General features: G+C 42.8%; 1 protein-coding gene and 2 non-coding genes across 3 annotated transcripts; all 3 read right to left on the bottom strand.

Moving 5' to 3' along the window:
- Positions 1 to 977: 977 nt before the first annotated feature.
- Positions 978 to 6885, bottom strand: ATP5F1B (ATP synthase F1 subunit beta). The gene is made up of 10 exons (XM_014843936.2): positions 6727 to 6885; positions 6062 to 6244; positions 5643 to 5817; positions 4965 to 5086; positions 4533 to 4717; positions 3842 to 4000; positions 3593 to 3715; positions 2699 to 2911; positions 2114 to 2315; positions 978 to 1247 (listed from the first exon to the last, which is right to left on the bottom strand). The coding sequence occupies exons 1-10, from the start codon at positions 6851 to 6853 to the stop codon at positions 1150 to 1152; spliced, it is 1587 nt and encodes a 528-aa protein (XP_014699422.1). The 5' UTR covers positions 6854 to 6885; the 3' UTR covers positions 978 to 1149.
- On the bottom strand, positions 4808 to 4878 carry LOC123280033 (small nucleolar RNA SNORD59). Its single transcript, XR_006518543.1, has one exon. It is a non-coding gene; the product is annotated as a small nucleolar RNA SNORD59 (small nucleolar RNA).
- Positions 5918 to 5992, bottom strand: LOC123280034 (small nucleolar RNA SNORD59). Its single transcript, XR_006518544.1, has one exon. It is a non-coding gene; the product is annotated as a small nucleolar RNA SNORD59 (small nucleolar RNA).
- Positions 6886 to 13800: the final 6915 nt, after the last annotated feature.

The following is a 13800-nucleotide window of genomic DNA, read 5'->3' on the forward strand; positions in this document are numbered from 1 at the left end:
AGCCCCAGCTGGTTTGTAAACAGTCATTAGCTAAGAACCACATCCCAGCAAATGGCCTTCATGGATTTCAAAATGGTGAGATCAGAGTTCTTGCAGTCTCCAGTCCTACCACCAGAGGGCAGTAGGAGATGGGTCTAGGCCCAGAGAATGCTTTCAGGGGTACCAAAAGCGACCTTGTACTCAAACAGGCACTTGTTTCAAACTGAAATGGTGGGTGTACTTTTGAGTATTTTCTAACTCTGCACATTCTAATGGGCTAAAATGAAGGGGAAGTGACGTAATTCCATTATTCAGTTCAGAAGGCCAAATCCAGCAACCGTGAAAATTGCTGTTCCCCTGTAAGATTCTTCCCCCAACTTTCATAAGGGATCTTAGAGCTCAGGACAGGCCTCCTGGTATTTCATACTCTGAAGTGCCTCGAGGAATCATGTACAAGTCCAGGCTTGCCCAAAATACATGAGACGCTAGTTAGGAACACTTTCTGAAAAAATGAAGGCCTAGGTAAGATGGGGGGCCCTTTTGACTCCATTTTCGCACAGATCAGTATTAATCCTTTAGAATATGCATCATTTCCTAAAAATTTAATTCATTTAATTCACTGATTAACCCCTGCTTTGTCTTATAACAGCAGTTATTTTCCTACCCAACCCCTTTTTCCCAATACACTTGTAAAAAAATCCCTTTGCTTTTTAACCAAGTAGGAATGTGATATATAAACTATTTAAGAGGGAAAAAAATCAATTTGCTTTCAACAAGTGACATAAAAGGGCCAAAGCTGAGGTCCTACTATTAAGATCACATCTTCCACAGGAAGCCCCTCACAAGACCCACAGTTGTCCATCAATCCAAGACCATGGCTTTTCCTTTTTGACGACCCCATTTCAAACACAGACGGCTTGTGCTACTGCTTCTTTTGGCCACTCAATTATTAAAAACTTGGCTTGGCTGTCTTGTCAGGACCAAGAAAAATAGACAGATTCGGAGGGATGTACATTTTATTGGAAACCTTAAATACTCTTTTCAGATAGAACACAATGTCTTCAGTCAAGGCTCTCATGTGGCCTACAGAGAAAAACTGAGATTTTTGGGTTAGGGGCAAGGAGAGGGACAGCACGGAGGATGAATGCCTAGTTTGCCGAAAGGACCTGCTCACGAATGCTCTTCAGCCAGCTTATCAGCTTTTGCCACAGCTTCTTCAATGGGTCCCACCATATAGAAGGCCTGTTCTGGGAGATGGTCATAGTCACCTGTATGGGGAAAAAACCCAACTGGTGAGAAGCAGAGGGACATCAACTTTCTGCAGTGTGTACGTAACTCACACTTGAGGCCACCAGTCAGAATGTGATGAATTCATGTCATCTAAGAAATCTTTTCTTAACAAACTTCCCTCACAAATCCAACTTAGAAAACATGATACAGTATGGATTAACAACAAATGGTCTGGAGCCACACAGCCTAGGTTCAAATTTTTGCTGTGTGATATTGGGACCCGTTATTTTAAACTTTTCAGTGCTCCAAGTTTCCAAATTTGTATAACAGGATACTAATCGTCTTCCTTACAAGGATGCTGCAATTCACTTAGAGGACTAGCTTGCACTGAAGGCGCTCAGTAAGTGCTGGATGACTTAAGAATCCAGTAATAATACAAGCCTCACTCTGAGCAGTAAATATAGAGTATTTCCAAAGAAAATTGATGAGAAACAGCTTATTTTAGGGCCGCCCGATGGCGTGGTGGTTAAGTGCGCACGTTCCGCTTTGGCGGCCCGGGGTTCGCCGGTTCGGATCCCGTGTGCGGATATGGCACTGCTTGGCAAACCATGCTGTGGCAGGTGCCCCACATATAAAGTAGAGGAAGATGGACACGGATGTTAGCTCAGGGCCAGCCTTCCTCAGCAAAAAGACGAGGATTGGCAGCAAGTGTTAGCTCAGGGCTAATCTTCCTCAAAAAAAAAGAAAAAGAAATAGCTTATTTTATTGTTTAAAAAATTATATAACTAGGCACAGTCTACCTATAACTGCTTGATGGTTGCTGGAACGGGAACAGACCACAGCGAGCATTCAAGAGATTTCAGCTTCTCTCATTTTTGGTTCAGCTTTATACCCAAAATCTCACCTGCCAAAATCTGCTGGAATCCTTTGATGGTCTCTTTCAGGGGTACCAACTTCCCCAAATGGCCTGTGAACACCTCAGCAACCTGGAATGGCTGAGACAAGAAACGCTGTATTTTCCGTGCACGAGACACAGTCAACTTATCTTCCTCAGAAAGTTCATCCATACCCAAGATGGCAATGATGTCCTGGAGGGATTTGTAGTCCTATGAGAAGACAAGACAAGAGAAGCCCAAGTAAATATTCACATTCCTTAAATTTGGACAAAAACCTAAGGGTTAATACCACCTTACATTCACACTAAGCTTTGTACAAAGCATTTTAGTATCTTGCCTCACTTCGTAAATTAGCGGAGGGGGAAGTTACACACTTGGGGTCATGAGGGCCCTCAGCTATGATCAGTGTCTTTTTCTCCTTATTCCTAGTCTGGTGCTGTTAAGAGACCTCATTAACACTCACTAAAAACTCCTGATCTCATCTTTCTTTGCTCCAAAACAAATGACACAATCACCACAAGTTCTGGTACTAATATAATCCCCAATTCTCTCTGTATGACTTTATGACCACCAATCTCACCTGAAATACTCACCTGTAGGATCTTTTGCACCCCACGGGCAACCTCATAATGCTCTGTACCAACAATGTTGGGATCCATGATGCGAGAGGTGGAGTCTAGAGGATCCACAGCTGGATAGATGCCCAGCTCGGCAATAGCACGGGACAGGACAGTGGTGGCATCCAAATGGGCAAAGGTAGTGGCAGGGGCAGGGTCAGTCAAGTCATCAGCAGGTACATAGATAGCCTAAAGTGAGTCAAGAACCCATGAGGAGCAGCAGGAAGCCAAGTATTCCACTTAAGCCATCCCCTTTGCTGACTTTTCATCTCACTTCATCTTCTTAGCATTCTGTCCACCCCAAAAGAGCCTTCTTACGCCTAACAGCTGCTGAGAGCTTAGGGATTATCTGGTCCCTCCAAGCTGTGACAAAACAATTTCCATTGTCATTCCTTTTGTTCTTCATCCTACATTTTAACTCTTAGTGATACCCACTTTTAGAGTTAAAAAACAAAAGCAAAAAAACCTTGCACCACTACAACAGTTCACTAGGAAAATGAATCCTGAAAGTTACTCTAATGCAGACACATTTTCAGATAATTCTACTATACATACCATCTATATACATTTGAAAGTTTGTAGTACATTAGTGCAGTATATATTTAATGCTCAGTTTCCATCTTCAGACTCCTCCGCAACTGGAAACCACTACTTTTGGGATCTATATTTGCATGTATACCTTCAATTACTTTAGATGAGTGTTTCTTAATCTTTTAGAGTTTTTAACATGCGCACACACAATTTTACACATTACGTAAGGGAGCTCACGAACCGGGTTAAAAGCCTTTTGAGGCATAAGTAACGAGGTTTCATACGTCTCTGTACATGCCTTTATACAAATGAGACTTTCCTTCATTTAATTGTTCTTACCTGTACAGAGGTGATAGATCCCTTCTTGGTTGTGGTGATTCTTTCCTGCATGGTACCCATGTCAGTGGCCAGGGTAGGCTGATAGCCCACAGCAGAAGGGATTCTGCCTAATAAAGCAGATACCTAAAAAAAAAAAAAAAAAAAAAAAAAAAGAGTAAAAACAAAGGTCTTAGTCTCTACATCTTTAGCCTCACCTGCATCATTCCATAGAAAGGTCAAATGAACCCGGTCCTCTCAAGCCTCTCTTACCTCTGAGCCAGCCTGGGTGAAGCGAAAGATATTATCGATAAACAAAAGTACATCTTGACCTTCTTGGTCTCTGAAGTATTCAGCCACAGTCAGTCCAGTCAGAGCTACCCGGGCACGAGCACCAGGTGGTTCATTCATTTGACCATACACCAGCGCTACCTGCAGTAATCATACATAATTAGAGAACCTGGCAGAGAAGTATGGAAGCCATATACCCAAGGTCTCCAAATCAAGGGAAACTACCCCAAAAATCCTCCTTCTCAGAAGGTATCAATGCTTTTTGTTCGCAAATTTCTATTCCCTTTTAGAGATGCAGTTCAAAACAACACAAAAGACAGTTCTTGTATTACTGAGCCAAAATTCCTGTAGTAGGAAGTAAATAAACTGTAAGTAAGGGGCAGGCATAAAATAGGGTTATCTGAGACATATGAACCACCTCCAACTCCCTCCACAATCAGCCTCAAATGATGGGACTATCTACCAGAAACAGCCTGGAAATGTAATCTAATGTCAAGGAGAAAAGAAAATGTGCATCAGTGTATTAGAATTTGGGAGAAAAACACTGACAGAAATTTCCTTTGTAGGTCCTGGAACACTAAAACTAAAATACAAAACATGGCTTCAGCCAGCAATGCACTCAACTCCAAGTTTCCTAATATAACGACTTTGCGGACACCAGCTCAGGGCTCACCTTGGAGGTAGCATCTTTTAAGTTGATAACACCAGACTCAATCATTTCATGGTATAAGTCATTGCCCTCACGAGTCCTCTCACCCACACCAGCAAACACAGAGTAACCACCATGGGCTTTGGCGACATTGTTGATTAACTCCATGATCAGTACCGTCTTGCCGACTCCAGCACCACCAAAGAGCCCTGGGAGAGGATGAAAAGAAAGAATATTCTTTCTGTGTTCTGTGTTCCCAAATAAGCAAACTTCAAAACAAATTTTCTTTGCATCTTTTTCCTTCTCAGGAATGGCATCTGGCTTCAGCAAACTCAGAAGAACGAAAGTCAGAAGCTACTCATCAGCGAGGGACAGATCTAGGGACCCACTCATAACATAGTAGGAGTTTTTCTTCCCACATTAGGTTTGGAAAATATGTACCCACCACTAACATACCAATTTTGCCACCTTTGGCATAGGGAGCCAGCAGATCCACAACCTTGATACCAGTGACCAGAATTTCCTGCTCAACGCTCATCTCCATGAACTCAGGAGCCTCAGCATGAATAGCAGCAAATCTGTAAAGGCAGAAAAGATTGGTGTCTCTCCATCATGTTGAAAGGTTCCTCTCAATTCTCAAGTCTAACCCTTTACTCATAGCCTCACCTCCTCTTATATAACATTCTAGACAAATTGTCATCTGGCATCTTCCCCAATGTTCTACAATGAAGGGGATTTCATTATCTCAGGAAGCAATAATCCCATTTCCCAACAACTTTAACTATCATAAAGATTTCCCTTTTACTGAACCCTAATCTAATAGCACCTCTCCACACACCAACAGGAAATACAAGAACCTCTAAGTTCTGGAAACCCCACAACCTAAGCCACTGGTATTAAAGCTCACTTAAATAATCAACTTAGGTCCTAAGTAGCAGTTTTTACAATCAGAATTTCTGCATCCTTCATTTTCTTCAGAAGAAACTGGATTGTGTGGTTTTAATAATCGAATATATCACTATTTTAAGTATTCTCTGCAGGAAAAATCTACTATACTAGAAGGTATCACCTTAATGTATAAAACTGCAAGAAAAACGTTTCTTTGTGTGTGGATGCAGCAAGAGGGATACTCACTGTTTGGTTTTGATGGGACCTCTCTCATCAATAGGTTCTCCAATGACATTCATGATCCTGCCCAAGGTCTCAGGGCCAACAGGAATTTTGATTGGTGCACCAGAATCCAGGACTTTCTGGCCTCTAACCAAGCCTTCTGTACCATCCATGGCAATGGTTCTTACTGTGCTCTCACCTGTCAGATAAAAGTATTGCAGGGTCATCCATAAGAACAAGTTGGCTTCACCATATTTAATGAAAGTAGCTGGCATGAAAGGCCTAAGTCAACCAAGACTCCTTCTCAGTACCTAAACGTGGCTTCAGCAAACTCAGAAGAACGAAAGTCATTTTGATGAAATCATCATAGAAGGAAGACAGCCTGGTTTTTGGGATATTTGGGCTAAACAAGTTCTTTACTATTCCTAACAGATTCTACTTACCCAAATGCTGGGCCACCTCCAAAACCAGCCTGGTCTCCCTGCCTTGCACTTCCAAAGCATTTAGGATGGGTGGCAGTCCCTCATCAAATTGGACGTCCACCACCGCACCGATGACCGCCACGATGCGCCCGGTGGCGGCACCTGCCTTCGGCGAAGGAGATGTTTGGGCAGCATAGTCTCTGGCTAACAGACAAAAAACATATGGGAAGGAGCTGGGGTCAGGACGGTGAAATGTCATCGGAAGCCCCGACTTGACCCACAAGGACTGGTGACTTTGGCCCAGGCCCGGCCTCCTTCCGCTTGCTCGGAAGGCGTGTCCAGAGGGAGGGCCGCGCAGGAACCGAGAAAGCGCCTGCACAATCTTCCCATCCTCATGCACAAAACCCCATCGTTAGAGAGCTCGGTGCCCTCATTCTACCGGAAGGTCAATGCACCTGCCCACACTTATCCGCCACACAGCGCCCCTTTTCCAAAATGAGATGGAATTAGATCGAAGAAAGCTCCCAAGGGCGATCCGTTCTTGTCCTCCTCCCATCAGAAAGCAGGGCACTGGCCCTGGCGTCCCTCTAGCACCACAGATCCCTTAGGCCCGAGCGACAATCGGCCCCCGACTCAAGGTCATGGGGCTGCAGAAACGAACCCAGCTCCTAGAGGAAAGCACTTACCAGGCTGCAGCGCTGCCGGGGCGGCCCTCAGTAAGAGCTGAGCTTGGGGCAGCGGCGCGGACGGGCTGAGTCCCCGCAAGGCCCCGGAGGCCGAGGCAGCGGCCACACGACCCACAAGCCCCAACATGGCGGAGTCCGGGTGGAGACTGAGCCCCGCAGCGGTCCCGGCGCCAACTCGCCTGCAGTTGGGAGGAGGCCTACTCTGCAGTAGGCACGTCCATTGGATGAATTTGCTGCCCATCACTCTCAACGCTGCCCCTATAGGCTGACAATCTCTCATCTCCTCAACTATTGGCCAAAATTGGTGCTAATCTGAATTCCTATTTTATTGGACATTGTCGGGCTAGGTGCAACCCTCAGAGCCTCGAAACATAATTGGATAACAGGGATGTCAGTCGGAGGCAATACTTGGCGGAACTACGTTTAGGAAAGGGGCTGAGTTCCCGTCGGGAAGCACGTGGGCTGTCTTTGGCTGTCCTTGGGCTTTCTCCTTAGGTAGGACCTTGAGCTGGGTGACAGTCGCGGCGGGGGGTGGGGGTGGGGGGGGTTAGGAAAGTGGTAGTGTCGTGAAGCGCCACCGATAGTGACCTTGGCGAAGTCAGGAACCTTCTCTAGAGTCAAAACACGGTTTTTCTTCCTCAGCAGTGAGATTGGAAACTTGCAGGCAGCTCAGCGGGTCAGCAATCCGGACAGAATGTCTATCACTTAAAGCTGTACGGTGAAAGTAACTAACGTAACCAGTCATTGAACAGATGTGTGCTAGGCATTGAGAAGACAAAGAGAAATAAGATTTAGGACTTCCCTTTTAAAGACAGATGAGCAAACTATGCAATAAAGTGTGATGGCTCCTGGTTAGTATAGGGTAAGTGGGTGCATGCAGGAGGAGGGGATAAATTTGGGTCACCTGGAGGTGTAGGGAAATTGCCTCAAAGTGGAGGAGGCTGACAGATCCGTTGTGAAACATGAGTAGAAATTCTTAGGGTAAAGCAGAAAAGGAGACTATTCCTAGCACAACTTTACCTGAAACAGCATGTCCCTTTTGTGGAACTACAGGTGAGGAAAGTTGGAACTGAGGAAGGGAAAAAAGAGAGGACAGTAAAGAGATGAGTATAGAGAGAGAAGCAGGGGCCCGGTCTCCAGCTTTGGATGGCGGTGGAGGCTGGGCAGATGTAGGTGTGTGAAAGTGCTCTTTGAGTATGGAAAATCATGGAACAGGGCATCCTTTTCTGTAGTATTAATTTTATTCAAAGTCCTTGGGGGGCAGATAAGGGAGGCCCCTAATCTATTAGAACAAACATGGCTATGTGGAGTAATTCATCATGGAGCTACCTCCCCAGACTTTCTCCCACCAGCCTACATTAGTTCTCATTTGTCTGCATGATCGGGAAAAAGTTTCCTGCTTTTGGCAGTGTGGAGCTATCAAAGGATTTAAAGGAGAAAACAAGCAACAGAAGAAAATCTTAAATTTGAAGTGCCTATGGGTAATCTTGCCTAGGAGGAGGGAAAGGACCAAGAAAACAGCAATGTTGTCTCAAGCAGATAGAGAAAAATGAACCAGTAAAGGAAGCAGCAGAGAAATAAGAGGACCAAAGAACAGTGTTAAGAATCAAGGAAAGAGAATGTTAAGGACAAAGTGGTCAATAGTACAGTATCAATCACATAAACATCGTGTAAAATGAGGGCCGCAAAGAACCAATTGGATTTGGCAACTAGGAATTCATTCTATGGTGAAGTGGGGTCAAGGTAATTTCAATGGGTTGCATCATAACACACGATATACATTTTTTTTTAAAGATTTTATTTTTTTCTTTTTCTCCCCAAAGCCCCCCAGTACATAGTTGTATATTCTTCGTTGTGGGTCCTTCTAGTTGTGGCATGTGGGACGCTGCCTCAGCGTGGTTTGATGAGCAGTGCCATGTCCGCGCCCAGGATTCGAACCAACGAAACACTGGGCCACCTGCAGCAGAGCGCACGAACTTAACCACTCGGCCACGGGGCCAGCCCCACACGATATACATTTTTGATTTGCAATCTGTGCTCTTTCTGTTACACTGGGCAGCATCCCAGTTAATAGGGACCTATGTATTTCACTTGCCTCCCTAGAGGTTAAGTTTCCATAGATATGCTAGGATACTCCTTAACAGTATTGCCACTCGGGTCAGACTAGGTTAAAATCTTGTTTTTGCCATTTACTAGATATCATTGGTCAAGTTATTTAAAACCTCTGTACATTATTTTCTTCAACTATAAAAGAGGTAATAACAAAATGGGGATAACCTCACAGGGTTGTTTTAAGAAGTAGATTAATACACGAAAGAGGCATTTACAACAATGCCTGACACAGTTACCACTGTGTTTTGGTACTTTTACTTACTGTTGAATTAGTGTTAAGATCCTTTGGTTTTGTATCACCAATTTTGGTCTTGGACAAAATTTTATTAACGATCAAACACATTTAAACTGACACTTCATTTAATCCAAGTGTCAAAGTAAAGATTGTCACATAAATTTTCAGGTAACTGAAGCTCATCACTTTTTGAAATGTATCATACATTTTTATCCTCTCAGCAAATTAGGGTATCAAGTAATTTAACTTTTTCTTGGACATTTGGGTTATCATTAAGCAAATTTTTGTATCACATTGCAATGCTAAATGCTTTCAGCGTTACTGAGTTGGATGTGTAGAGCTATTTCTCCCTTATGCTAAGTTTGTGAACTTTTTATCTTTATAATTCCTTTGCCGTCAATGTTTGCCCTCAGCAACTTCCTGTCCTCCTCTTCTGAAATCAGATAAACCTGCTAAATTTATAATACTGTCTAAAATAAAAGTAAATAAACTTGATTAGCTTGGGTTGACATAGGCCTTAACAGTTTTTTTGAACAAATAATGTCATCTATTTTAGAATTCTGACATGTTTTGGTCCTACTTCATATTTCTTTTTTTGGTGAGAAAGATTGTCCCTGAGCTAACCTCTGTGCCAATCTTCCTCTATTTTTTATATGGGATGCTGCCACAGCATGGCTTGATGAGAGGTGTGCATGTCCGTGCACAGGATCTGAACCAGCATACCCGGGCTGCTGAAGCAGAGCATGTGAACTTAACCACTACACCACCAGGCCAGCCCCCTACTTCATATTTGATGATTTCCAGATGATAGCCCAGCTAATATTTCACGCAAAACACAATTTACTTTTCATGGAACAAGAGGAACCACAAAGACCTAACCTGGTTTCTTACCTGAAGTTAATTCCAAATGACTGATCCCATAATTTAGGACTGAAAACCTTATCAATTTTATGTTAAGGTGAAAATTGCATTTTCCACCAACTCATTTTACTGCCATCCACAGTGGTCATGCCCCACATTCTTCCAGTACTTTGTAATTGGTAGAATGTCTTGTCTCTACATTTCTTGACAATCATCTTGGGTGATTTCAAATTTCATGAAAATGATCCATTCAATACTCTAGCTTCAGAGTTTTTTAATCTCTTTTATTCCAATTACAGTCATGCACTGCACAACGTTTCAGTCAACAATAGACTGCATATACCATGGTTAGTACCCCATAGCCTAAGTGTGTAGTAGGCAATGCCATCTAGGTTTGTGTAAGTACACTCTATGATGTTCGCATAACAAAATCACCTAACGACACATTTCTCACAACATGTCCCTGCTGTTAAGTGACACATGACTATAGTTTCACATTCATTTTTTTTTTAAAGATTGGCACCTGAGCTAATAACCTTTGCCAATCTTTTTTTTTTCCTGCTTTATCTCCCCAAATCCCCCCTGGTACATAGTTGTATATCTTAGTTGCAGGTCCTTCTAGTTGTGACATGTGGGACACCACCTCAACATAGCCTGACGAGCGGTGCCATGTCGGCACCCAGGATCCAAACTGACGAAACCCTGGGCTGCTGCAGTGGAGCTCATGAACTTAACCACTCAGCTACGGGACCTGCCCCTCACATTCACATTTAAGCATCCTGCTCCCCAGTCATTCCCAACTTCTATCATCCTGAAGATTGTTCAACCTCAGAAATCCAATATTCTTTTGTCAGACCACAACTCTGCTGTTTTGGGTTCCCGCCCCCCGCCCCCACAATACATGAACATATTCTAGGTATACAGGATTTGAATAAATCTTTCCACCACTACCCCTAAAATCTCACTCCCTTTTCCAGAAATAACCACTAAAAAACATTTTGCATATACCCCATTCACTTTCTGTCCACTTCATAGACATATAAAATACACATTCCTGTTTTTAAAAACCTCAGTGGAAGCACTCTACAGAAAAGTTAAGTTTTCTGATCTTTATGTTTTAGAGAACTTTCTGTGTCAGTACATTTAAGTTTATTAAGACTGCACCGTATGCCATAAGTGTGTAATCTTATTTTATTCCAGTAATGATCATTGGGATTGTTTCAAATGGCTATTACATGCAATACTGAATGAAGAGAAAACCTTGTACCCAAGATCATTGAGTATACCATCTAGTATTTCTTTAACATACATTTCTAGAAATAAAATGTTGGCTTAAAATTGTTCATTTAAATGAGTTTTTGCCAAATGGCCTCCTAAAACCATCTTGCTAATTTATCAGGTTCCCAGAGTCCTTGTCAAAACTTTTTAAAATGTGGCTGTTAAATGAATGAAATTATTTCATTGATTGAATTTGCATTTCCCTAATTTCTACTAAAATGGAATACTTTCATGTTTATTGGCCATTTATATTTGTTCAGTGAATTACCTCTTCCTATCTTTTGCCTATTTTTCTTCCCATTGCTTATAATGATTAAGTACTCTTCAAATGCTTCTTGTAAAAATTTTCTTCTAGTACATCACTTGTCTCTTAACCTAATGAGATCTTCTTTTATATTCTGGTGAGAAAGATTGACCTGAGCTAACATTGGTTGCCAATATTCCTCTTTTTTTGCTTGAGGAAGATTGTTGCTGAGCTAACATCTGTGCCAATCTTCATTTTGTATGTGGGAGGCCACCTCAGGATGGCTTGATAAGTGGTGTGTAGGTCTGCACCCAGGATCCAAACCCGTGAACCCCGGGCCACTGAAGGAGAACATGCGAACTTAATCACTACACCACTGGGCTGGCCCCCTTAATGGCATCTTTTGACCTAAGTAATTTTTAATGTCAGATTTGTTAACTTTTCCCTTGTAGCTTCTAGATTTTGTTATGCTTGGAAGGACTTCCCCCTACTATTAGCTAAGAATTTGATTAATGAATAGTTTTTTTCAGTGAGTAGGCCAGGATCCACCTGCATCAGAATTGTCTAAATCTGCACTATTCACTTTGGTAATCACCAGCCATATGGGGTTACTTAAATTTAGTAAAATTAAAAAGAAATCCAGTTTCTCAGTGGCATTAGCCCCATTTCACATCTTCAACAGCTCTATTTGGTTGGTAGCTGCTGTGTCAGACAATGGAGATACAGAACATTTCCTTCATCACAAAGTCACAGTGGACGGGGCTGATACCACAGCAGAACCAACTGACTCATAATCTGCAGTTTAGATCTAGAACAGTGGTTGTCAAACTTTGGCACACATCAGAATCACCTAGAGGGCTTAAAACAGATCACTGGACTCTACTCTCAAGTGTCTGATTCACTAGTCTGTCTGGGGGCCCAGAATTTATATTTCTAACAAGTTCCTAGGTGAGACTGATGCTGCTAGTCTAGGGACCACATTTTAGAAATCACTGATCTCAAGTGTCACTTAAATTGCGAACTCCTGGGCCTCACATGCAACTACTTACTAAAGCCTAGCTCAGGGCTGGGACCTAGGAATCCACATTATCAGAGCGCCGCATGATTTTGACAGTTTGAGAACCACCAGGTTCAAAATGGGCCACAGGGCTATAGAAATAGGGAAAGAGGGGCCAGCCCAGTAGCATAGTGGTTAAGTTCACATGCTCCACTTCGGTGGCTGGGGTTTGCAGGTTCATATCCTGAGTGTGGACCTACAAACCGCTCATCAAGCCATGCTGTAGCAGAGTCCCACACACAAAATACAGGAAGACTGGCAACAGATGTTAGCTCAAGGCCAGTCTCCCTCACCAAAAAAAAAAAAAAAAAAAGGGAAAGAACTAGAGCTACAAGAGTAGTTGTGAGAACAGAGAAAGAACAAGGATTCAGGGACAGGTATACTCCTTATGGGGACTATTAGTCATAGCAGAAGCTTTACATTTCACTCTCCTGAACTTGTGATCACGATAAGATCCAGCCACCAGAATGGGATGCAAAATAGAGTATGGAAGGGAAGGTCATTGGATTTGAATCTAAGAAATTTAGGCTAGAGTTCTGGATAGGTTCTTCACATACACAATGAAAATTATCCAGGCTGACAATATAACGTTAAAAGCAAAGCAAGACTGGCAGTTTCTTAAATAAATGAGTTGTCACCAAACCCCCATTTGACCACCTACGTATCTCTGGAGTCTGTCTCTCCAGGTCTCACTGCAAAGTGCACCCCTTTGCCTTTTACCATTTGAATTACTGCACTAACTTGTTTTCTTCCCTCCAGACCCACTCACAAAACATAACCCATACTATGGCATTTCTGAAATATATTCATTCATAAAGTATTTACTGAGTCTTCACCACGTCAGGTGCTGTCCTAAGGGCAGGAGATTTAGTGGCGATATGTACATCCTTCACTCTTCTGCTAAGACATACAACTAATAATCAAGTATGTTTAAATGAAGTCCACAGAACTGAAAAGCATATACGATGATAAAAAAAAAATTTAAGGGGCCAGCCTGGTGGCGCAGCAACTAAGTTCGCATGTTCTGCTTCGGCGGCCCAGGGTTCACCAGTTCAGATACCAGGTGTGGACACAGCACTGCCTGGCAGGCCATGCTGTGGTAGGCGTCCCACATATAAAGTAGAGGAAGATGGGCATGGATGTTAGCTCAGGGGCAGTCTTCCTCAGCAAAAAGAGGAGGATTGGCAGCAGATGTTAGCTCAGGGCTAACCTTCCTCAAAAAAAGAAAAAAAAAATATATATACATATATATACACATACAACTATGTACTGGGGGGCTTTGGGGAG

Source organism: Equus asinus, chromosome 22 (assembly GCF_041296235.1).
Source record: "Equus asinus isolate D_3611 breed Donkey chromosome 22, EquAss-T2T_v2, whole genome shotgun sequence".
In the NCBI taxonomy this organism is placed as follows: Eukaryota; Metazoa; Chordata; class Mammalia; order Perissodactyla; family Equidae; genus Equus; species Equus asinus.